Source organism: Grampus griseus (assembly GCF_964374135.1).
Source record: "Grampus griseus genome assembly, chromosome: 8".
Lineage (NCBI taxonomy): Eukaryota > Metazoa > Chordata > Mammalia > Artiodactyla > Delphinidae > Grampus > Grampus griseus.
In genome coordinates, this window is record NC_139002.1 from 105,882,841 (window position 1) to 105,908,117 (window position 25,277).

A 25,277-nucleotide genomic window follows, 5' to 3' on the forward strand; every position below is an offset into this window, starting at 1 on the left:
CGATTCTCCTCTTTATGTGAAAATTAGATCCACTGGGATGATGCTTTCTAGTGACCAACACAGGAGAGAGAGACTCGTTAAAAACCATTGGTTTCATAAAATAGGCATGTGCAGAGTAAACAATTTCCTGGACAGTGTCCGCTGGCGTCCACTGTCTCCTGCCCCTAATGCCCGCCGCCCTTCTCCCAGGAACACTGTAAGCTGGTGAGCAAAGAGCCACTTTCCCAACAACCATCCCAACCCGGCTGAAAGTGAGTTCACCTCTCGGCCAGACCTCGCCTACGAGAAAAAAACGAAGGGACCTAGAGGTGGACCCTGGCCCAGGCTTTGTGTCACTTTCATTCCATGTCAGTGGTGGAGAAAGGAGGCATGACTGGGTCAGAAACACGGGTGTGACACGACTGCTGTCACACTGTGATAATACATATCGTCCACGAGCAGAGTCCACAGGACAGCGTGCTGAGCAGACCCTGTTCCAGCACCTGCCCCTGGGATCCTGGAGCCAGACGGGCAGTGCCCGGCAGTTCAAGGGCAGTGCCGAGCACCTTCTCTGCTGCGTTTCCCTTGAAGACCTCTCAGCGTTTATGACTGTGAACCGCTTTACATGCTCTCGTAGGAGCCTGCTCTTGTGCTGTGCGACAGAGGCCCTGATAGGCCTGAGGTTTACACCTTTTCAGTATGGGCGGGGGCAAGACACTTTCCTCAACTCCTGTAAAAATTCATGTAAAACATCCTGCTTGTAACCTGCGCCCTCGAGAGCCTTCGGGAGGCTCATCAGCCACTCCACGGCCTCAGCCTGTGACTAGAGAAGACCCACGGCGTTCTCTTCCGAGAGCATGATTCATTGAAAAGAGCTTCAAATGCAGGTCTAACATCAGCTCTGCTTCTGGCCCCCCACGTTATCTGATCCAGGTTATCAGTCAGCGTCTGGAGGCAGGAAGCCCTGGCACCTGACCTCCCGGGCTCGCAGGGTTGCTGAGGGAAGGCCTGGCGTGCTTCCCACATAGCGGGTGCCTCTGACAGAGTGCTGAACGAATGCAGGAGGGCCTCTGCGTCTGGCTCTATGGTGGACTGGATGTTTGCAGAAACCTTCCTGTTACAGAGTTCCTGAACACAATTCTTTTAACATTATTATTATTTTTTTAACATTTATTATTTTAATATTTTTAAATAATGTGTCAAAATGCATGTCAAACCAAGAGGAGAGTAAAGGAGATTGTCAGATGTGAAAAGATAAGGAACTGTGAAGCCAGACAGGTGAGTTCTGTAGCTGCCAAGTGTTGTCCTGGGCCCTCTGCAGGTCCTAGGGATCAAATGGGCCACTCCTGCAGGAGACAGGAGACAAAGTCTGAGCTACAGAAGGTGGGAGTTGGATCAAAAAAAACCCATATAAAGTGTGAATGCTTGAAAGGCCACCTCCCCACAAATCTACTTCACAGAAGGAGAGCGTGGAGACACAGCACTGTCTGAGCCACAGGCAGAGAGCAAGGGGAAAATGTGAGAGTTTTTCCTGACCACTAGGATGGACAGAAGGGAGCGGAGACAATTACAGAAGATTCGGAGGCTGGAAAACAGAGGGGAGAGAGTTAATGGACAGCAGATTCAAGAACTCTGAAACCTGAGCTAGCAAGAGAGAGTGGAGAAGCAGCTCTGAAGGCACGAATGGGTGGCAGGTACCAGGCTGCTCTGAAGTGGGGTGAAGGTGGCTGAAATTCTATTTAGGAGGTAGGGGGTCCCCAGGCTCCTTCCCTTCCAGTACCTGACTGCTCCTCCACCACCATGGCAAGAGACTGAAATTACTCTCTGGGGTAAAACAATTGAGGACTGGGGTATTCTAAAGAACAAAAGGGGGGAAAGGTGAATCTGAGACCCCCAGGTTTTTCCACTCAGCCCTTAGAATTCTAGCAGGAGATTGGAAAGGCCTTCTCTGAGGACCCACTAGCCCAAGAGAAAATATAGAGAGTCTGACGTTGAGATCCCCCGATAAGTGGCTTGGTAAGATCACCCTACGGTGGAGCCACAGGGAGCAAGCTCCCACCAACGTACCAAGAGCCCCCTCCCTTCTGCCTTGCTCTTAACCATGAGCAGAGTGGCAGGCCAAGATCTGCAGACATTTTAGGGACTCATTCAATATGAAAGACAGAGGCCTAAAGAAACAGACTCTGAAGGGAAAAGAAAAGGGGGCGGGGGACAAGGGGGTATCAATAGCCTTGGAAAGATTAAGAAAAGTTATTGTATCCAGGAAACAAGAACACAATGCTAAAAAACACTCAGAGTACAAAAGATACATTATGTAAAATAAAAAAGTAATCACAGGGATGAAAAACTTAACAGAAGATAAGAAAACAGAACACACATACAAAAAAGTAGAAAACAATAGGAGAAAGAAGAATGTACAGGAGCATCAGAGGGTCCAACACTTATGTAAAAAATAAGGGTTCCAGAAAGACAGAATTTTAAGAATGAAGGGGAGAAAGTAAGTCAAGAACATTTCCCAGCGCTAAGGGGCATGGGTTCCCAGAGTGAAAGGGACTGCCAAATGGCCAGAACAAGACACCTCTCACCAAATTTCAGAGCACGGGGCGCAAAGAGAAGCTCCCACAAGGTTCTAGAAAGAATAAAATAGGTTTCATACAAAGGGCAAGAAAAAAGTTCACAGCAATACTGGAATCTAGAAGAAAATGCAGCAAAGCCTTCAAAAATTTAAAGGAAAATTCCACTAGTTGAAGGTGGAAATCCCATTGTCCATCCAAAATGATCATGTCAGTGAGAGGACAGACCACGACATCTTTAGACACATACGGTCTGAAAACATTCTCTCCCATCACTCTTGCTCGGGAAGCTACTGGAGGACGTGCTGCACCAAAATGATGCAGTGAATCGAATGAGGAAGATAATGGAATCCAGGAGCCAGGGGCTCAACCCTGAGGAAGAAGCAAAGGGAACCCTGGGCCTGATGCTGGAGGGAGGGTCCAAGAGAACTGTGCAGCAGGCCTGGAAACCAACCACCCAAGAGCAGGGCGGTGACGGCTGCAGGAAAGGCTTCCTCCAGACCAATTCACTGAGTACCTAGTGTGTTGGAGCACATTGAGAGAACAGTTACACAAGCGGAGGAGAGTTAAGGGTTAAGTTAGTGTTAGGTACATTAGAAAACTGAGTATTGACTCAAGGGAAAAGGTAAAGAAGTGCAGGAAGAAAATTAATCAAGGCTCAGCAGTGAGTAGTGTTTTCATAGTCATAAAAAATAAATACTACTGATCCAACCAAGTACATCTGATGTCTGGGAACAGGACATGTGTGTGTTGGGAGGGGGGTTACGTGTGAGTAGCAAGAGGGAAGAGAGCTAAATCCACATCTTTCATGGCACAAATACAAGAGATCATGCCCAAACTGAAAAGCCAAGAAGTAGCAACACAAGCACGTTATTTAGATTTATGGAGGCAAATATTAAAAGATTTGGTTAAGGGCTAAAAGTTCTTGGGGATCAGAAAATAAGGAACAATTGTCAGGGAACTACATTTTTTTGTCATAAGCCTTGTATAACTATTTGGCTCTTTATGTGCATGTGAGCTGGATAAAAATAATAACTAAATGAAAAGTCAGAAAGGATAAACTGAAAGATAAAGAAATTAGATCCAGATTCAGCATAAAAAGACAAAAAAGTTAAAAATATGGAAGAGAGATGAAAAGAAATGGTCGCTAGTTAGAGGGGCTCACGTATGTCTGCTTAGCATTACAGAAGGACAGAAAAGAGAAAAGGGAAGACAGGTATATTTGGAGTGAGGATATCTCTGAGTTTTCCAGAACTGTTGAAAGTTGTGGATCCTCAGATTTCAGAAACCTAATGAACCCCAAAAAGGCAAATAAAAAGAAAAATTGAAGACAAAATTGTAAAAAGACCAGAAGAAAAGACATTACCTAGACTAACCACTCACTTCATGTTAGAAATAGTGAAAAACAGTAGAATAATACCTTCGAAGCACTGAGAGAAAAACTGACAATCTAGAATTTTATACCTAGTCAAACTACGCTTACTCACCAAGGTCCAAGCTAGGCATATTTCTTTTCTTGCACCCACACCTTGCTGGGTGCTTTTATTTATTAACTCTGTCCCCTCTACTTTTTAAAACTTTATATTGAAGATTTGTAGCTGTGTATCACCGAACACTCATTTTCTTCTTCCCCAAACATCAAGAAAGGGTTTCTACGCTTGCTGCTTATCCTTCCTCATCTCCTATTCTTTCTTTAACCTACTGTGCTTGGACCGTCTTCTCCATCCCCCTAACTCTCAAACCACCTCCTTAACCAGAAAGGCAAGGACCTCTTCCCTGCATTTACTTCTCAGCAGCGTGTGACACTATTATGCTCCAGAACCACATTCCCCACTTCCTATCAGACATTTCCACCCTATCAGACATTTCCACCTCCAACTCAGCGTGTCCACACCTTAACTCCTGACCTTCACCTTCAGCCCTCACTGTGCTCACTCTGTAGTCTCTCTCTGCATTCATGGTGTCCATCCACCCAGTAACATGACCCCTAAGTCATTTCTGATGATTACCTTTCCCTCTTTACTCACATCCAAGGGGTTAACCAAGTCTACTGATTCTGGCTCAGAATGTCTTTGCTAATTTTATTCTTGATACAAGTAAATCACATTTGTTGTAGTTTTAAAAAATGTAAATAAGCAAAAAGGAAAAATTACAATCACCCAGAATCCCACTCCCTAGAGATGATCATTTGGCAAATATATTTCAGAGTTTTTCTGTAAAACGATACATATTAAAATAAATACATGTTGTTTGGTTACATATAATATATAAAAAAAAAGATCATATTCTATACACTGTTTCAATGTGCTTTTATTATGTAGCAATGTCAGTAATCAATGTGACAGCTTGTTTTCATTACTTATCAATATAATGTTATGAGTGTTAATATTACATGTAAATAGATTTACATGCCATTTTAATGACTGAACAATACCCCATTCTACAGTGGCATCATAATTTAGTTAATAATTCCCCTTATACTGAACATTCGGATTATCTTATATATTTTGGAATAATGAACAACACTACACAAGTGGCACTGGCCTCCTTCCTGTCCCGAGAACCGTGTACCCTCTCCCTCTTGCCACAGGGCCTTGGCACCTGCTGCTTCCTCTGCCTAGAACACTCTTATCAACCCACTTTCAATCTACCTCTGCCCCCTCATCCAACACCCCTCTTGTCCTCTGGGAAGCTTTCCTGGCTGTCATACCTGGTCAGCTCCCCCCGTCACCCTCTGCCCATTGCTGCTCCTTTCCACCATGACCTCCACGTGTGTGATTGTTTTATTCATGTCTGTCTCCCCCACTAGACTGTGACTGCTGAGAGGGCAGGGACCATAACTCTCTTGCTCATTTCTGTCTTCCCTATTCCTGAAATCACAGGCATTCAAAAATACTTTGTGGAAAGAATAAATGATGAGTGGAGAAAATGCTACAATGCGCATGTTTGAAATGTCTCTTAAATCTGTGGATTTTTTCTTCGTTGCTACCATCTCTGCCCTAGTTCAGGTCATCAGCATCTTTTGTCTATACTGTTGTGACAGCCTCTTAACTTTCAACTTCCTCCACTTTGCCGTTAGGGCTAATTTCCTAAAACATATATCAGGCAAAAAGAAGCAAAGAAAAAGCGGTAATCAGAAAACACAAAAGTGGTATTGTGTATTTCTGGTGGGAATGTAAAATGGTGCAGTCACTGTGAAAACCCGTAAGGTGTTTCCTGAAAAAGTTAAACATAGAATTACCGTATAATCTAGCAATGCCACTTCTAGGTATACACCCAAAAGAAATGAAAGCAGGGACTCAAGCAGATACTTGCACACTCATGCTCATAGGCAGCATTATTCACAACAGTCAAAAGGCAGAAACAACCCAAGTGTCCATCAACAGATGAACGGATAAACACACGTGGTCTGTACATACAGTGGAATATTATTTAGCCTGAAAAAAAATAAAGTACTGATACATGCTACAACATGGATGAACCCTGAAAACATCATGTTAGTGAAAGAAGCCAGACTCAAAAGGACAAATATTGTATGAAACCACTTACATGAGGTGCCTGGAATATGAAAACTAAGAGACAGAAAGTACAGCAGAGGTTACCAGGGGTTGGGGCAAGGGGGTAATGGAAAGCTACTTGATGTGTACAGAGTTTCCATGTGGGATGATGGTGATGGTTGCACAGCATCGTGACTATGATTAATGTCACTGAATTATACATTTAAAAATGGTTAAAATGGTAAATTTCATGTTTTGCATATTTTACCACGATTTTAAAAAGCAAAAGGTACAGAGAGCATGCGTGAAATGCTGCCATTTTACTGGGGAAAGAAAAGAACTTCAATAAATAAACTTTAAGACTTCAGAGGGAGACGCAAGAGGGAGGAGATATGGGGACATATGTATATGTATAGCTGATTCACTTCATTATAAAGCAGAAACTAACACACCCTTGTAAAGCATTTACACTCCAATAAAGATGTTAAAAAAAAAGCCTTCAAAAAAAGGTGGTACAAATAATTCCACGTATACCAATAATAAGACAAAGAATGCAAATGGATTTTTAAAGTCTATTAAAACATGGATTATTAGATTTGCTTTTTAAAAAGCCAACTATATTTAGATTACAGGAGACACACCTGAAACATAACTACCACACAGAAAGTATGAACATAAAGGGATGTTATGAGCACAACCTGCTAATACTAACCAAAGAAAATGTGGTATAGCAACATTAATATGAAACCCCAAAAAAAAACCAAATATAAAGCAAAAAGCAATAGGTTACAGAGATATATTTAACAGTCGTTGGAATAATTCACAAAAAAGATATAACAATCACGAATTTGTATAACCCTTCACTATAGACTCAAAATATACAAACCAAAATGGAATTATAAGGGAAAAATAAGCAAATTCACAATCACAGTGAGAGGTCTTAATGCACTTCTATCAAAAACAGATAAATCACTCAAAATTTAATAAGCATTTAGCAGATTTAAAAAACAAAATTAACAAACTGGAGCTAATGGATAGTAAATGTATCTAACAAATAGAGAATATACATTTTTAAGTTAATATAGAATATTTTAAAAATCGATCAAACATTAAGTCATAAGGAAGTCTTCATTAATTTCAAAGCATTGATATCATATAGACCATATTATCTTACCACATTATAATTAAACATAAAAATTAACAACAAAAATGTTGCTTAAAAAATATATATACATACACATATATGCATACATACATGTCTGGATACTTTGAAATGTACACCTAAATAAGTCATGAGGTGAAGAGGACATTATAATGAAAATTACAAAATATTTTGAGTGAATGACAATGAAAGTAGCACATAACTCTTGGAGGATGCAGCAGAGCAGTACCTACAGGCAGTTTATAGTTTTACATGCATTTCCTCAAAAATCAAAAAAGACTGGAAATAAATAAGCATTTAACACAAAAAGCTAGCAAAACAAGAGAGTAAAATAATAAAGGTATGAGGGAGAAAATAGTAAAGAGTAAAAGTCACTGTATTTCTGAAATAGGAAACAGAAAGACTAGCAAGAAGTGACCGCCTGGAGGGGTGGGATGTGGGGGTGGGAGGGAGGGAGACACAAGAGGGAAGAGATATGGGAACATATGTATATGTATAACTGATTCATTTTGTTGTAAAGCAGAAACTAACACACCATTGTAAAGCAATTATACTCCAATAAAGATGTAAAAAAAAAAAAAAGAAAGACTAGCAAGAAAATCAATAAAACCAAAAGTTGGTGCTCTGAAATGACTGACAAAACAGACAAACCTCTCATGAGACTGACTGAGGAGGAGAAAAGGTACAGATAAACAATAGCAGAAATTAAAATTAGAAAAAGTTAAAGGCTATAACTACAGATACAGAGATAATTTTTAAAATAATAAAAGAATATATGAACAGGGATATATTAATAGACTTGAAAATTTAAAGAAATCAACAATTTTCAAGAAAAAATAAAATAACAAAATGAACTCAAAAAGAAACACAAACTTAGAGAGAGCAATAAGTACTAAATAAAATGAATGAGTAATCCATCTCATATCTCCACTCCAGCCCCCAAAGACGCCAGCCCAGAAAGCTTTACGCACAAAGTTTAATCCAACTTCAGAGAACTAGTAAGTCCTACTTTGCCCAAACCTTTTCAGAGGCTAGAGAAAAAGAAGAGAGTCCAGTGGGAATGGGCAAGACTGCTAATGCATTTTATTAGGCAATTCAGCACTAAAACAAAAACCAAAGAAAATATGAGAAAGGAAAAGTACAGATCTATCTCACTCATGAAAAAGATACAAAAATCCCAAGCAACATATTGAAAACTAAATCTTGCAGTACATACAAAAGATAACATTAGTACATCATGATCAAATTGGGTTTAATCCCTGGCCTACAAGGGTGGATGACCATTAGAAAATGTTGTAATAGATCAAACTGTAAGATTAAAAGAGGAAAGAGGAAAACAATCTGATCATTTCAATGAATGCAGGCAAAAAGGCTTTGATAAAATCACCACTCATTTATAATAAGAATTTAAAAAGAAAACCTCTTAGGAAACCAGGCATGGAAGGACACTTCCTTAGCTCGAAGTGGGCATGTGGCAGAGAAGGACCCACCCTCGCCTTACTCTGCCCCTTGCCAGCAACTCTGGTTGAGCATGTGGTCAACTCCGCTCAATTTCCACTCCGCTTCCCAGCTTCCTACCCGGTATGGTCTGACCACATGACTAGGTTCTGGCCAAAGGGATACGAGTGCAAGTGACTGTGGCAGTTTCTGGTTACGCCTTGGAAGGTAAGGAGTGTGCCTTCGCCCTCCTCTTCTTCTTCCCCAGTGGGTGGAATGCAAATGTGAGGGTGGCAGCTGGGGCAGCCTTCTTAGCCCACAGAACCGAACCACTCACCTGAGGATGGCAGAGCAGCTGATAAAGGAGGTGGAGACACTGATACTGATCAGCTGCCCCAGAGCCCTGAAATGGTTGTCATTTAGAGTCTTTGAAATAGTGTCTAAGCATGTCTTCTACCTACTACAGAGCATCTCTCAAAAACCTCCAGCAAATATCTTATTTCGGGCAGGGTAAGGGAATTTTAGGAGTGTTTCTATTAAAATCAGGAGCAAGGCGATGCCAGCACCAGCACTTCCCTTCATCACCGCGCTGAGGTCCGAGCTAAGACTATAAGGCAAGGAAAAGGATGAGATAGGAAAGATACCATGGTCCTTCTCTGCAGGCAAGATGACTGTTTAAATACAAAGGTGGAGGAAATTCACAGGCGAATCACTACAACTAAGAAGCGGGATCCACGCAAGGAGCAGGATTAAGAACCCAGAACCACACCCACATGTGTACTTCAGACCTCGACAGCTGACAGGGAACACACTGCAGTTCGTGGGGGACCATATTACGGTTCTGCAAGAAGTGGTGCTAGAAAATTAATTGTACCTGTGGGAAAAAAATTAGATTCCTACCTAATGCCACTCAGAAAAATCCATTTCAGGTGCAATAAGGCCTCAATGACAAAAAGCAAACCTTTAAAACTTTTGGAAATAGTCTAATGACACATCTGTGTAACCTTGGGATATGGACAGATTTCTTAAACAGGGCACAAAAAGGCAATAATAATAAAGACACGTAAAAAAACTAATAAAGACACGTGATAATTTTGACTACATTAAATTTAAAACTTCTGTTCATCAAAAGTCACTGCTCACCTTCAGCCATACGTATCGAGGGCCCAGTAGACATCGACCTCTCGCTAGACACTGGTGATACAGTCGTAAATAAGACACAGTCCTCCTTGTCATAAGACTTACGGTCGTGCTCCCTCTTGGGGTTAGAATGAGGGTCAGGCAGGGTTGAAAACCCATGTCTAGGGCCGGGATATACACCTTGGCCCCCAGCCAAACTTCCACTCCCTTCTACTACTCATGTGGGCTTCCCCTCCACGCAGAATTGCTGTCCTCTCCTAGTAGGCTCAGACTGGTCTGCTCCTGTTGGTAACAGCGATAGTGGCAGCCACAAGAAGAGAGCTGGAAAAGCATCACCCTCTCTGGTCTCAGGCTCCCCCGCTTGGTGGGTCAGTCAAGACAGAGGTAAGGGTTCCAAGTCTTCAGTGGAAGGAAATCTGACTGCCTGCAGCTTGATGAATGAGAGTGGATGGTGGTCTTTCAGGGCATGCCTCATTCCTGTGAGTTTGCGCTCTGTCACCGTGCCATCTGCAGTCTAGGTATTCTCGTACAAGGTATTCGTGCTGTCCCCCTTCTTCAGTCTACTCTCACCATTGCCCAGGAAACCACATCTACAGCCATCACTTGAGGTTTGGTGGCCCCTCTCTTGGCTGTGAAATACCAAGGGAGCACCATCTGTTAAAGATGCTGTCCTTGAGGTACAGACTGTTTCAGTGCTGGCAGGCTGGCAACATTCCAGCACTCTGTGGGTAATCTTACTCTGTCACTTAACGAGAAGGTGATAATACTGTCAAGAAAATACCTGCGATACCCCGTGGTACAGTCACTTCTCACAAGCACATTGTATCCTAGAATTAGCTGTAGTGTTTGAAAAGATTTGAGATGATATATATTCGAAACTCACTCTTCATTCATTGGCACCCTGACAAATCCCCAGCTAGGAACACTTGAAAACATTGGAATAAATATTTGAAACGCTTTAGATGCATATTTGAGCTGGTAAAAAAAATTAAAGAAATGCCTCAGAGACCAAAAAATGAAAGAGAAGCAAGCACTCAGCGGGGTAAGCTGAAGCGAAGCCTGCAGCTATCTCAGGGCTCCGCTGATCCCAACAACCAAAGGCTTTGGTTTTAACTGTTACAGGGAGGAAGAGCGGGGGACGACAACAACCGTAATTATGGCAAACAGAACATTTACAATATGCCGGGCATCGCTCTAAGCGCTTTATACACTCACACGTGTGTTTACATATATTTAATATATTTACGTACATTAATGCTCAAGGCATGGGATCAGCTCCAAGATCTACACATAAAGCTGGAACGGTAGAAGGTCTGTACCCAGTGGAAGAATGAACTAGGAAAAATGCCCTGCAAAAGAAAGGGCAAGAAAAATGCATGTGTGCCTTGGCTTGAGAGGAGGGGGCTCACTTGGGTTTGAGACCTGAATTCATATTAACTGTGTGGCCTAAAAAAAAAAGTCTTAGCCAAAAATTTTAGATTGTCCAAATTGAAGGGGCCACCAAGTCCCAAGTAGAAACAAACTCAAACTTTCTCTGAAGAAATGTACTCTCAAGCCAACCTCAAAGAATTCCCACATATAAAGTTCCAGTGATTATAATTCTCTCTCTCTCTCTCTCTCTCTCTCTCACACACACACACACACACACACACACACAGAAAATCACAAAATACATGAGGTAACAAGCCATAATGAGTGAAAGATCGAGAGAAGAAACAAACACCAGAATCAGATAAGCAGAGACTTTAGTATTAGAATTATAAGCTATAGAATAGAAATCAAGTATTTATTATTCTAAAATATAAAAGAAGGGATCAAAAGTATAAGTAAGGAACAAGAGACTATAAAAAAATGACCATCCAGATTTGACCTTCTACTCCACAGAATTCTGGTTAATTCATTCTAGTTAATTAATTAATCCAATTAACCTGAGGCAGAGGCAAAGGCCATTTGAAGAAGCAATATTGGAGACTACCCAATCTATGATTAAAATCTTGATTTAGATTTTATTAGGGTGAAAAATTAGATAGTATAACTTCTCCCAACAAGTCCCACCCAGTATCTCAGCAAAAATTGAGTTGGAATGGAAGATGCTTAAAAAATTGAGTTTGGATTTCTTTAAAGTCGATACATGAAAGGGCTAATTAAAACTGCCATGGAAAAACCCTATACTCATAACATAAAGCCAATTCCTTCCTTCAGCGTGCTCGTGAAAGAGAAGAGCCCTTTCTCCACTCCACTGCAGAGGGTTCCTTATCACTCTATGAAATTATTGTCCAAAGGTTCAGAACTTAACACATGTCACTGCCTGTATCAAAAAACATCCTGATACAAAAGTGGGTTACAAATCAGTGTTTTAATAACCTAATCATGATGCAGTAAATCAATGTTTAAAATGCATAAAAATTATTAAGAAAATCATTTCCCACAGTGATGGAAAGGTAGACATGAACTACTTATAAAATCTTAAAATCAATTTTTAATAATCGATAAATTTTCAATAAAATAATCACAAAACATTTATCTACCTTTTAATTAAGTTTACATCAACACCATTTTAATTATACAGATTAACTTTATCATTTAAAAATAATTCTCAGCTTTTTTTGGCTAATGGAACAACAACAACAAAAGGTTGCAGCACATGATTTCAGGTTTCGAGCATAATCAGCAAAGGCACGACAAAGAGCGGCTCTAGCAAAGGGGGTGAGTGCAGAGTGAGCCCCTCCTCGCCCACAGCAAGAAGGCAATAGATAACCTTTCCAGACGCGGAAGCAAACTTCAGAAAGCCTGAAAACAGAAGTCACTAAAATGGTAGCTTCTAGGGAGGAGTCCAGAGAGTGGGGAGAGGTGGAGCAGGGTACTAGGACTTTCCATCATAATCAGATATAGTCACTGATTTTTACCCACGTGTATGTATCACTTTGATTTCTAAAAAATACAATAATGTGTTTTTCTCTTTATTAATGGCCAATTAGTAGTAATCATTCTTAACCTTTATCCAGGAGAGACTCCCAAATAAAGTAGGACAAATGCACTCCAAGAAAATTAGATTCCATTGCCTTGAACGTGGCTTAGCTGCGGGGAGTAAAGAGCTAAAGGAAGCCAGTGGTGATGCTTGCTAGCGAAGCAGTGAAGCCTGGTGGCGAGGCAGGCAACGGTGAACCCACCCCCGACTCGCTCCAGTGCGAGTGCCTGTGGCACACTGAGAGACAGAGTGGTGTTGCCGCCAGCACCAGTTCACGGGTCTCTCCAAGAAGCTCCGCGGGGGTACATTTGCCCATTCCTTGGCCTTTCCAAAAGCAGTATTTCCAGAGATAGTTGGTTTCTCAGTGACAGACTGATAACAACCAAACCGCGATGCACTGCTCAGAATGCTGTGTGTTAATTTATGGTGGAAATAACCCCTCCGGTGCCCATAACGTTTGCAGCCTCTACCCAGGGCCCCCTGCTCCTCGGGATGGAGCTACTGAGGAAGCTAAATGGCGGCGCTGAGTGTGCTAACAGAGGCGCAGAGTCACGGGGCACAACGGGAGGGTGCAAGCCCCCCGGCACACGGCACACAGCACACAGCACGTCTCTGGAGAAGGCCGCACCCGTGGCCCCCAGCGACACTGCCTCCCTTCCCTGGACAGCACTGGAAACGCTCTGAGCCTCCTTTTCCTTTGTTCCAGTGCTGACCGAGCCCCCTTGTGATGATAAATTCTTTCTTTAGTGTGTCAAGTCACCGATTAATCTGGAAAGCTGCCTCTAGGCAGGAAGCTCTTTCTTGGGCTTTTCCATTATGAGGTAATCAATAAGTTAAACCCTTCCTGGAGACTCATCTTATCTCCACGTCCTTAAGAGTTACCTCATTCCGTCCCCGTCATAGTCTACACCTTGCTCTAGGCTTCATGGGTTATTCACAGGCTCCCCAGTCGCCAGCCCAGCCAGCAGCTTGGCAGCCCCTGTGCACAGGAAGCCGCGCCCACCCCCGCTCTGTCCACTCTAGACTCTACCACTCTAGACTCCATGCGGTCCTCCACCGCATCAGAAGTTCCGTCTGGGCCGGCCACTCCGGCTTGACAGTGTCGTGTGGTCCGGGCTTTGCCCTCTGCTCTCCTTCCTCCTCACCCAGCTGCATTTTTAGAGCTCCTGATCAGTGGTCTCGTGGCGTTTCCAACGTTCAGACAGGTACAGGCCTCGCATTCACAGACTAAACCAATGACAGCTCAGTATTCACATACAGTCAACCCTAGATTTCAACATTAACTTTAAAAAATCAGATTTTTTCTCCATTTTGTTTTGTGAACCAAGTTTCATGGACTTCTGGATTTTTAGCCACGTCTGCACCCCCACATCACTGTCCCATCACTGGAGCTCTCAGTGACTTCAGCAGAAGCTCTGCAACGGAAAAATCACGTGGAGATGGTGGCTAGGGTTGTTAGACATCGGGCGAGGCGGCATCTCCCGTTCCATCACGTAACAAAGCTAGGCAGGCACTCAGGGCAGAAGGCGGCAGCCCGGAGCAGAGGCTGAGAGCGGCAGACCACACCAGTGAGAGTCTCCGCGTGACAGGGTGGGGACGGCGGCTCGAGCGCACGGTGCCGTCAGTCGGGGTGGCTGGTCCGCTTCCTATTTCAGCCACACCACCCACCCCGGCCCATGATTCTGCTTCACAACCTGCCCTACCACGCTGCTGAGCGAGCCTCCAGGGAGCTGGCACCCCTGGGGGAGAATGTTTCTAAGAGGAATTCAATATAGAGTAAACCAATGCATCAAACTTTTAAAAACTAGGAGGTGGAAATGTTACAGTTAATGCTCAACAAGGATGCCGTGTTTAGCACTTGTCTGGGGCGCTAAACAAGGTAAACCTAAATCCAAGAAAATCACACCACTTGAGGTCCTTTCCTAGGTTAGTTGGTCAAGATAACACCAAAAGATCCCAACCAGGCTTATGCAGAACGTGTGGCTTCTTGTTGCTCTGGTTTACAAGGAGCGTCAGGACCCAGCTGTTGAGTCTCAACTGTAACCTACACGCTACTAGCCATTCAGGTCTGTCTGGACTCGCTCCACTTACTGACTTCTAAACAACCTTATTTCTATTTAATAATGAAGGATTTGGGATTACTTACAATTTCAGACACTGTGATTTGGTACAGTTACATGGCTTTTTAGACTCTGTGTCCCATGAACTAACAGTTACTCTATAAAGATTAAAAAAGAAAATGTATTCAGATCATTACTCTTTAAAAAGAGAATTAGCTAAGCATCTGGTGTTTTTGAACGAATACTGAAAATCTCAACACCAGAGAGTTACAGGTGTTATTTATCGGTGCCTGATCAGGAGGGGGTGTGGCACGCACATTCACACGTGGGGGCGCGAGCCTGGCCAGGTCCAGCTGCACGTCCAGGGACCCTATCGCTGTCTGCTCCCCAAGAAGCCTTCCCCGAGTTTCTTCCACTGATCTGTTTAAACCTCTACTGTGTGTGGCTCCCCACACCAAATAGCTTTTTAGTTTTATTTTCTGTATTTTCCAAAATCAGAACACTAACGAAAAGTATGAATTAAAGACTAACAGATAAACGGCTGTTCACATTGTTAGAGCTGTCCAACTAGGATTACCACCAGTATCAAAGCGTGTTTTGAATGTGTCATGTGGGCATTGGGGACCTCCCTCCTCACCATTCCTTTGGGGATTAGCCTAGAAGCCATCTCCAAGGGTGAAGGAGGAGGAGAGATGAGTGTGCGTTGGAGGCGGCTAAACCTGAGAGGCGGCTGTGGGTTAAGAAACCGGGACAAGTTCCCAAGGGCTGCTTAGAAGTGTTGCTTCTGAGGGGACTTGGGATGTTGGTCACGTGAGGCGGTGGGTAGATCTGGGGACGAGAAGGAGCACACGTGTCAAAACCCCGGCTGTGACTGGGGCTCTCCCTCCCTCCCTCCCTCGAGTTCGGCCACCTGCTCCCCGAGACGGCGTGTGCAGGCTTCGCCTCTGCAACCACTGGCTGCTTCCGGGCAGGGACACATCCTGGTCTCGGGTTTCCTACAGGAGCTGCTACAGTACTTGGCACACACAGGGCTTGCTGACAGTCCCCTGTCACCCCACGGAGCACGGGAACTACCCTCGGCCTGTGCTCCGTGCCCTCACAAACACAACCGTCTCCAGTCAGGGCTGAGGCCGGTCTAAGCCTCAGCTCAGCCCACCCTCCCCTCTGCTCTGGCTGCTTCACTCATCAGGGCTCCGCCACTCTTCTCACCGGCTCTGCTTCTGTTTCGTGACCCCGTCCTCCCTCATTTGAAACAGCAAATGGTAACTGACTCCTGGGTGAGCTGCTAAGTGTTCCTCCTTCTGGAGATGTCTCTCGTTTTTAAAATAATGTCCCCATACTATGTTACTGAATGCTGTATTTATTTATTCTTCGTCTAGTCTAGTTCTCTCCTTTAGAGAGAGGAGAGTTGCAGCTTTCTATTCTCATGGATGCCTGGAGGTGGCAGATCTGGCTACACTGCTCCTGGCCCACCCACCCTGGATCACACATGGGCTGTTCAGGGGAAGGGGACATGCGCACAGACTTCACTGCTCTTGCCCTCAGCCCTGCCTCTAAAATGGGGCACGGGGTGGCCTGGCACTACCTGTCCAGAGGAACCAAAACTCTTCTCTTTAAGAATGAGGTGGAGGTCCATGGAGACACTCCAGTGGTGACCCGCCACAATTGTGGAAGCAGAGAGGACAATTCACTGAGTACCTACAGTGTCAGGAAGATGCCAACAGGCACTGACTAAGAGATCACCATGTGGCCAGGACTGTCATAAGAGCTTCAGGGGAACACCAAAAAATATATATATTTTTAAAGTTACAGTGACTGTTCTAGAGGAATCCACCAAATAATTTGGGACATGAGATGATATATAGAATTGAAAAATTAGAGAACAGAAGATATTATATAATCAACTATCAAATTATATGATACTGATTGTAAATGACACAAAATTCAGGGGCAGTTTAATAGAGATGTAAAAACAAAACAAACTACTTCTGTAAGAAGTAGAACTTGACATTGACTTTCAAGGGTGTGAAGTTTTTTGTTATTCAACAAAAGGATGTTTCAGTTGAAATAACAGCACGAGCAAAGACACCACATCAGGGATGAGCACAGAGCGCCTGAGGGGACAGTAAAGGGACAAGTTCCTTGTAATGAACTAAACTGGGAAAAAACTTCCATGGCTCTAATAATGTTTGACTACTCTTTTTGCCAATCTGAAGAGTAAAGGGTTAGAAGAGATCTGGACAACTCTGCCTCGGAAAAGTATTATAAGTAAACTGTACCACAGTTGAGATATGACCTTATCTTTAAGAAAAAATTTCCAGAGAAGCGGACTCTTGCATATTATAATGTTCATTATGTCACCAAAAATAAAGGCCTCAATGATGTAACAAAATTCACATTAACGCCTGACTGATAATCAGATTATTAAAGCTATGCAGAGTGACAGGACGTGAATTTTTATTCATATGATAAGGTAGTTAATAAGTTAGCCAGTTCACCACCTATCTCTAAAGAATGACGATTGGGTGAATTCACCCATATGGACTGCTGGCCGTATGGCCCAAGCTGGCCTGCTTTTACGTCATCTACTATTTTAGAACGTTTAAACAGTATTGGGCTGACAGAATTTCCTTTCTGATGTCTTCAGACCTAGCTTGACCCTCTTATCTCGTGGAAGTTTAAAAAAAAAAAAAAAAAAAAAGCCTAACAAAGAGATAAAGAGGTCTAGCCAATTAGTTGTGGTTGGGAACTCATACAGAATGAGACAGGCAGCAAACAGTTTTCTGACAGCTCCCTCACCACAAATAATAAATTGGTAGAGATTCCAGCACACCGTCAGTACCATGGATGTTGAGATGAAAATCATCTGGCTGGTTCAGTGGTGTGACATCAAGTAATTATTTGCAGCAAAAAAATACAAAAACAAAGCTCATGTTGTTCCTGGCACATCATTTATAATAGAAAAATATTTTATGACCTGCATAATTCCTTCACACTAGAGAAAACCTAGTAGAGACTGGGAAGAAGGCAGGGGGAGGGTGGGAAAAAGGAGAAATACACTGCAGTGAAAACTTCCTCACTACTGCTCCTCTGTGGAAACGTGTACCAGCTGCAACACAGAGAAACCTCAAATGGCACTGTAGCTCTGAGAGCACACACTTGAACTAAAGTGTTAGAAACACCAAATTCCCTTGAATGCGCTAGACACGCTAAAGCACATAGTGGTGCAATACTGTTGGCCAGATGCTCCCAGATGACAAGAAAGATGAAGTGAGTATCTTCAGGACAGTAACGCCCTGGGTACATGGTGTAACACTATGCTGGCAGTATTACATAGCATTAGAATCTAGAGGCTGCCCACAGAGTTGTTTTGTCCAGAAACATTAAGAGCCGTGATTCTAGAACCAATTACAGCGACAGCAGCCATACCCTCGCTGATCCATGGCGCAAGAGTGGAGGCAGGAGAAAGGCTCCTATAGTCTTAGTCCATCAAATTAAGTGAGAGTCATTGACCAGTTCCGCAACCAACAGCTAAGACCGAAGCAGCAAGTCACACGAGCAACCGACACTCTTCAGCGACGTCGCGGAGGTGGAGTGTCGACTGAATCCCAGCCAGTCTCCAGAACTCCACCTGAGCCTCTCACACTGCCCCGGACAACCGTCCTCACACTCAGCAGCGCCGCGGTGGGGATGTGCCTGATGGTGGACACTTCAGGAGCCCGGAGGCTCCAGAGGCTACAGTCTACGTTTCCTAAATTGCCTGCCCTGACTTCTTTCGGGTCCTCAGATGTACATCTGCATTAGGCTGTGTGCCCCAAAACTTCGGAAGGCAGGAAGAGACTGATCTCCATCACCAACGAAAGGGTTCCGTGAACAGAAAGGGCTGCCCCATCTACTAATAGCACATGAATGTTACTCTTTAACTCAACAAAGAGTTTCAACCGGCTTGGTTAGTTTAATTAGTTACGATTATAGACATGACTTTAAAATGGCAAGACGAAGCCCCAGATAAGAGCAGCCACGTCCACCTGGAGACTGTGCCTCGGCCCCTGCCGTTGAACGTGAACTGACAGAACAGGGAAGGCAGCGGGCAGAGGCAGCCATAAAGGCACATAAAGACTGCCGTCGACATTAAGTGACATTAAGTGACTGCCACACCATTACTTATGCTGATGACAGCAAAAAAGAAACGGCAGCTAAGTTTAAATCAACGTGAACTCAAGACAGAGCTAGGAACGGCAGCAAGTCTCTGAAACAATGACAGCGGACGGTGGACGGAGAGTGGAAGCAAATGGAGGTTACAGGCCAGTCTTTGCAGCAGCCACAAACCAGACACGCGCAGCAACACGGTTAGTGCACTGCTGAATATAAACATCATATCTTAGAAGTCATAAAGGTTTTCAGGTAAAACTAATTTTAAAACTCAGGAAAAAAATCACAAATGTACCCAAGAGCCTCTTAAACTCTTACATTAAAGTAAGTGACAATTGATTGCTTTTAATCCTTACCTAGCCGAAGTCATTTTTGGTGGTCCTGGAGGAGTCGATCCCAAAAGGAAAGCAGACCCGTTGACTACGGATGGTAAGGCTCCATTATCAAGCTGTGTAAAGTCAAAGGCAAGCATGATTTGAATTAGTATACATTTTGAGTTTATTCCCGTCAGCCCCTAGGTACAGATAAAAATGATTCTTTTTCTTCTAGAGGTTTACATCACAATCCCTTTACATTCATCCAGGCCTTATTACCACCATGATTCTGCTAACACCTGAGCAGGTTCCAGCCGAGGCTTTTCAGCAGAAGTGGGAGGAGCCCAGCCCAGTCATCTCACCCCGCCTGACCACAGGATGCCCTGGGGTGAGAAAGCCCTGACTGTGGACAGAGACAGAAGTGCGCTGTGGATTCTGGGCCGGGCCATCCACAAGCTGGCAAGCAGTACACACAGCTGTCAGTGGGCTGGCCGGCGACATTGCAATGGGCATCTTTTTCATTTTGATGAACTACCAACTGTGAAATAAATTCAACTACAAATTTCTGTAAGCTAAAAATGTTCTTTAATTATTATTATATTCTTAGTACAACACAAGAGATCTTGACATCTGAAGTCTCATCGGCAATCATTACTTTTTCATCTAGTCATAAAAAATTTTGTAGTCAATTTTAACAAATTCAAAAGCAATGTCATAATCTCTGCATCATCCATGTCCTTTGCTTTCTCCGTTCTCATTTTCCTTTATATTATCCATTAGCATGGCTCACAGGGAAAGGAAAGGGTAGCATAATCAACACTGACCTAATTTTCTTCTTATCAGAAGCTTGAAGAAATTTAAAGTGTTGAATAAATTTAGGTTTTGAGATTATTTGTATATATCACAGTTAAACATCCTATCCTTGTCCCTGAAAACTTGAAATTTAAAAATAAGCTTTATTTAAGAAGCACAGTCTTGGAATTCCCTGGCGGTCCAGGGAATTAGGACTTAGGACTCCGTGCTTTCACTGCCGAGGGCCTGGGTTCAATCCCTGGTTGGGAAACTAAGATCCCACAAGCGTGAGGCCAAAAAAAAAAGAAAGAAAGAAAAAGCATGGTCTTAGAAAAACACATTTTATTCATCTTCCTTCTTTTCTCTCTTCTGCCTGTTTTTAAATAGTGTGTAATCCCTGTTGGGGCCTGAAGACACTGAGAAACCGCTCTGGGTCCAACTCCTTCATTACAAATCCGCCCCCCACCCCAAACCCCGAGTCCCACTGAGAAGTCACCCCCAGGACCTGCCCTGTTGGGTCTGGCCGAGAGCTGGGGGGCTCTGCTCTCCTCTCACTCACTTTACTGGAGGGAAGTGTTCACAGGTTACTGCAACTGTTTCCTTTGCAGTCACCCAGACACCTAATTATTGGGCCAACATCTCCAGGTGGCAGTCCAAAGTTTTGCATTCTTTTGAAGAAAGGATTTCACAGTCCTTGGGGTTGAGACAATTCTTTGCATAAACCAGATACAATTGCTCTTTTTCTCCTTTGCTTGTTTAGCCCCAAAGTAAAGCAGAGAAAGAGAGATGTCTTTTCAGTACTACATAGGTGGTAAATCTAGGGCAGCTTTATACTAGAATCCATGACTTTCCTCGGCAATGTCGAACTGCCTAGGATGGAAGAAATAAAACCTAAGAGGGTGCTTCCCCGTCATGTCACCTGGGGATCTTGCTAAAATGCAGTTTCTGTGTCAGTGAGTCTGGGGTGGAGCCCGAGATCCTGCATTTCTAACAAGCTTCCTAGTGATGCCCACGCTCCTGGTCCACACACCGCACGCACTTTGAGTAGCAAAGAGCTGAAGAATATACAGAATCGGGGTTTGGCAAGGAAGCCGGGGTTCTAGGGTTGCAGCAAAGGCATTGCTAAAATAATTACCCCAAGGTCCACACTGGATAAGAGGTCAGAGGAGCCAAAATGAGGTAGGTCTAAACACAGCCAAGGAAAAGAGGGGAGGGGCAGAAAGAGGGAGACTATGGTCCAAAGGGGCCTTTCAGTGCACAAGTTCAGTGGTAGAAAAGCAAGTCCAACGTGTGCCTTGCTGACTGGGGCTGAAACCATTAGCAAAACAAGACGGGTGGTGTGGAGGAGGCAAGGAGGTAGAGGCCTACGTGCAGCATCAACAGAGACTTGCATCAGGCGCTCATAGCATCAGGCTGACACTCATCTCCGGCCCTGATTAACTCCTTGCCCCTCCTGGCTAATAAATACTTCATTCGAGAAGTATTTATTTACTCACTCAGCAAATATTTCACTCTATTTATACCCACTGCCTCAGAGATCTCCTCTAGTCTCGTGGCTTTAAATGCCACCTCTGCGCAATGAGCCACAGCAATGAGAAGCCCGCGCACCGCAGCGAAGAGTAGCCCCCCGCTCGCCGCAACTAGAGAAAGCCCGCGCGCAGCCACGAAGACCCAACGTAGCCAAAAATAAATAATAAATACATTAATTAATTTAAAAAAATACAACCCTAGACTGTCAAAACTGAAAAATTAAAAAAAAACAAGACTGAAGGAAAAGAGCACATTTTTCTTATAATTATATTTAATCTATGCATATTATGGTGTAATCATAAAAGCGTTTTAAACTTTTTTTTTTTTTTTTTTTTTTTTTTGCGGTACGCGGGTCTCTCACTGTTGTGGCCTCTCCCGTTGCGGAGCACAGGCTCCGGAAGTGCAGGCTCAGCGGCCATGGCTCACGGGCCCAGCCGCTCCGCGGCATGCGGAATCTTCCCGGACCGGGGCACGAACCCGTGTCCCCTGCATCGGCAGGCGGACTCTCAACCACTGCGCCACCAGGGAAGCCCCCTATTGTATTTTTTTTTATTAAAACAATGACTCACTTGTTGTGTAATGAGATTTAAATTTGCTGGTACTGGCAAAAATCTTCCTACTAAAGTAGTCATGGGTTTAGGGACATCTGTAAGGAAGACAATTACAATTAATTGATAGCATATATTGTTCCTCTCCCACTTGCACATGGAAGAAAGTACAAAAATGACCATGTATCCTGAGTTGGACATGTGCAAAGTCATTGCCACTTATCTTGATCCTATTTATGTTTTCTATAAAACCTTTCTGGTCAATGTTTTTGGGTTTTTTTGTTGTTGTTTTTACTTATTACACCCTTTTCTTTGTCATAATGCTACTTCACTCGAGCTTCCAGGGATAGCTATGCTAAAAAATGCTGTCAGTGCCCAGGTTCCCAAGCTGTGCGCTAAGGTGCCCTCCAGTGCTGCCCCGAACTCACCAGGGACGCGCTAGGCATGTCACATTTTCAAGGAGAGCACAGCACCATCTGTAGGACGCCACATGAACTACTTTCAATTTACCTGCACTCTTCTTCAAATGGTTACTAACTAATCAGGATGTAAATACTTATTAGGCTACTGGGACCAAACTACTTAAGACTGGAACCGATAGGTATTCTTTGGCCTCAGGGTGCCGTGCAAAACATCCCTGAGACACTAAGGTCCCTGTGAAACTCTATGTTTGAGTCAAAGTGGCCAGAGAAATGTGTCTTAGTCTCCTGATTGCCCACCAGCTGAACACATTTCCTGCTCCAGGCTTGTGCATTCTTTGAATGATGTAACCTTAAGACTTCGGTAACAGAATGCATTTATTTTATGGTGATATTTAATGTGTGCACAGCAAAACAAAGGAGACTGGGCTGGGGGGGCAGTTATGATGACATGACAAGGAAATAGACTTGGAGAGCATTATGTAAATCTTCCTTCTGTAGGTGATCTAAAGGCATTAGGATTTTGTTGTGTTCCAGAAGGAAGGGAATTAGGAAAGAACCCTTCTCTGCCTGTAGAGGAGCAGATGCAGCTCTGACCCGCAGGGAACGGAGCCGGAGAAGCCGTGGCTGGTGTGCAGTAAAGCACTCCTGAAGGCGCTCTGCACCATAGAAAAGTAAATGTCTGAAAGGCATGTTCCCTGTCCCCGGATAAAGAGACCACCAGGATGGAATGGGAGTCACACTCTTTCTTTTTGCACTGGGCTCCAAAGGCCCGTTGATATGACATTTGGATGTAATACTGATTTAAATTATTGACAAGGTCCGTGAATCATCTGATAATGAGAGGCTCTGGTTAGGCCAAGCTTTAGAGTAACGCAATTATGTACACAGTACACATAGGGGCCCAGTTTTCAAGTATTAATGTCTAACCTTTGTAAACACAGTCCTAAAACTGTGTCATTTGGCCTTTCTTTAATCATTCCTAAGTCATTTGATGGTAATCAAGTACTTATAGATCATTTATTACTATCGCACCAGTTTAAAGACGATTCTGAGTAACTGAATGGCAGATAAATCAGCATTTGATATAGTCATTTCAGAACTCATGGTGATTAAAGCAGGGTGGCAGTTCTCACTGACTACATGAAAACGTTTACATTGAAACATATGCAGTTTTTACCACATCTGAACAGTCAACCCGCCGCCCAATCTGCGAAAGCTTGATGTTTCAACCCAGGTACCTCTATCCACAGCACTCATGGGTACAAGTAGTCACCTGGTAGGATCACAAAGCTCTCTGCAACTAGCAGAAGGAGAGGAAAGCTATCCAAGAATTTGAGATTGTCAGTACAATGCACATAAATTAATCTCTAAAGATATTTTTTTCTATTCTTAGCTCACTCATATGGGCTATGGGGATTGCCAAATTGCCTCACTGCCAATTTCACTTTTACTCTCTATACAAAGCCAAACATAGTCACTTACCAACTTCCATGTGATATATGACATATTTTTCTATTAATTTACTTTGTACCTGACTGTAGATAATTATTTTGGTCTTGATACTGAGGAACCAAATGAAGTGCTTTTAGTTCTCTTGTGCCACAATTGTCTATACACAGCATTTGTGTACCCCCTTTCAACTGATATATCACCTAAAATGAAAAATAATGATCAGGTTTCATTTTTCAAAAGATATCCAGTAATATGAACCTAAGTAAACTTAAATCTGAGAACACAGTTTTAATCCAGAATTTAAGTTTTCATGGAAAGCGGTTAACTATAGACATGTTCTCAGTTTCCTACCCTGCAATAACGTGCTCTCTGGAGGTACCACAGGGCAAAACCCCGGGGAAATGTCTTGTGAGATGTGCTTAGTGTGTTAAGAGAAGTTCCTGCTCACGCCTTTCTCTGCGGGTGTCTGGCCCTTGAGGTTTAGGGTAGGGAACAGGTGACTGTGAGCCCGAGCTTCCGTCACCTGTCCACGTGCTCCGTGGTCATCGTAAACGGAGAGAGTGTGCCGATCCAGACCCGGCCCCATTCAGGTCCAGTGAACTATACGAAGGACTTTGCCCCCCTGCCTCCATCTCTGTAGCTGACCAGATACTTAGAATAATCGTCAATTTTACGGCAGCTGTTCTTCCCTGCCACATGCACACGTTATTAGCTAACATGTGGGGTGTTTTTAAAATACCCACTTATTTCATTTCCTACACGTGCGCTTTAGAAGGGTTAACCCTAAGATCACCTAGTTGGGCTCCGACCATAAATACGTCCTCAGTGAGCCGGGTGAGTTGGCCAGTCAACCACACCAGTCAGCCCTGTCCACAGGGATGCAGCTTGAACATGAAGGTGAGAGAAGTCACTGTTTCTGCTTGCACATAGCTTCTAATTCGGACGGTAAAACCACAGATACCCAGAGAAGCTGTGGCTTCTGCTGTTAGGTTGCCTTTGGGTTTCCTAGACAGGAAAACCCAAATAACCATAAAGGATCAATGTTACCAAAATAACACACACAGAGCCTATGTTAATGAGGTGCTGATCACTGGGTCAAACCTTCAGATCATCCTGACGGTGGATAAGAGGCCAGCATTCGTGTTTGGTTGGAATTTTATTTGTATGTGGAGGATAAAGTTATAGCCACAGACACACAGGTGCACAAACTGGGGGGAAAGGCTCAGAGTGGACCTTCCAGACCTCTGCCTA

At 43.6% G+C, this 25,277-nt stretch overlaps 1 protein-coding gene across 1 annotated transcript in view; it reads right to left on the reverse strand.

Annotated features, from left to right (window-relative positions):
• Positions 1-25,277, reverse strand: part of TESMIN (testis expressed metallothionein like protein) — a gene marked incomplete at both ends in the record, with an annotated part of 37,954 nt that overhangs the window by 7,627 nt on the left and 5,050 nt on the right. The window contains 3 exons of the mRNA XM_082660137.1: positions 19,325-19,416; positions 22,174-22,250; positions 24,106-24,226. Coding sequence (XP_082516263.1) covers positions 19,325-19,416; positions 22,174-22,250; positions 24,106-24,226 — 290 coding nt within the window. The remainder of the gene's footprint in view (positions 1-19,324; positions 19,417-22,173; positions 22,251-24,105; positions 24,227-25,277) is intronic.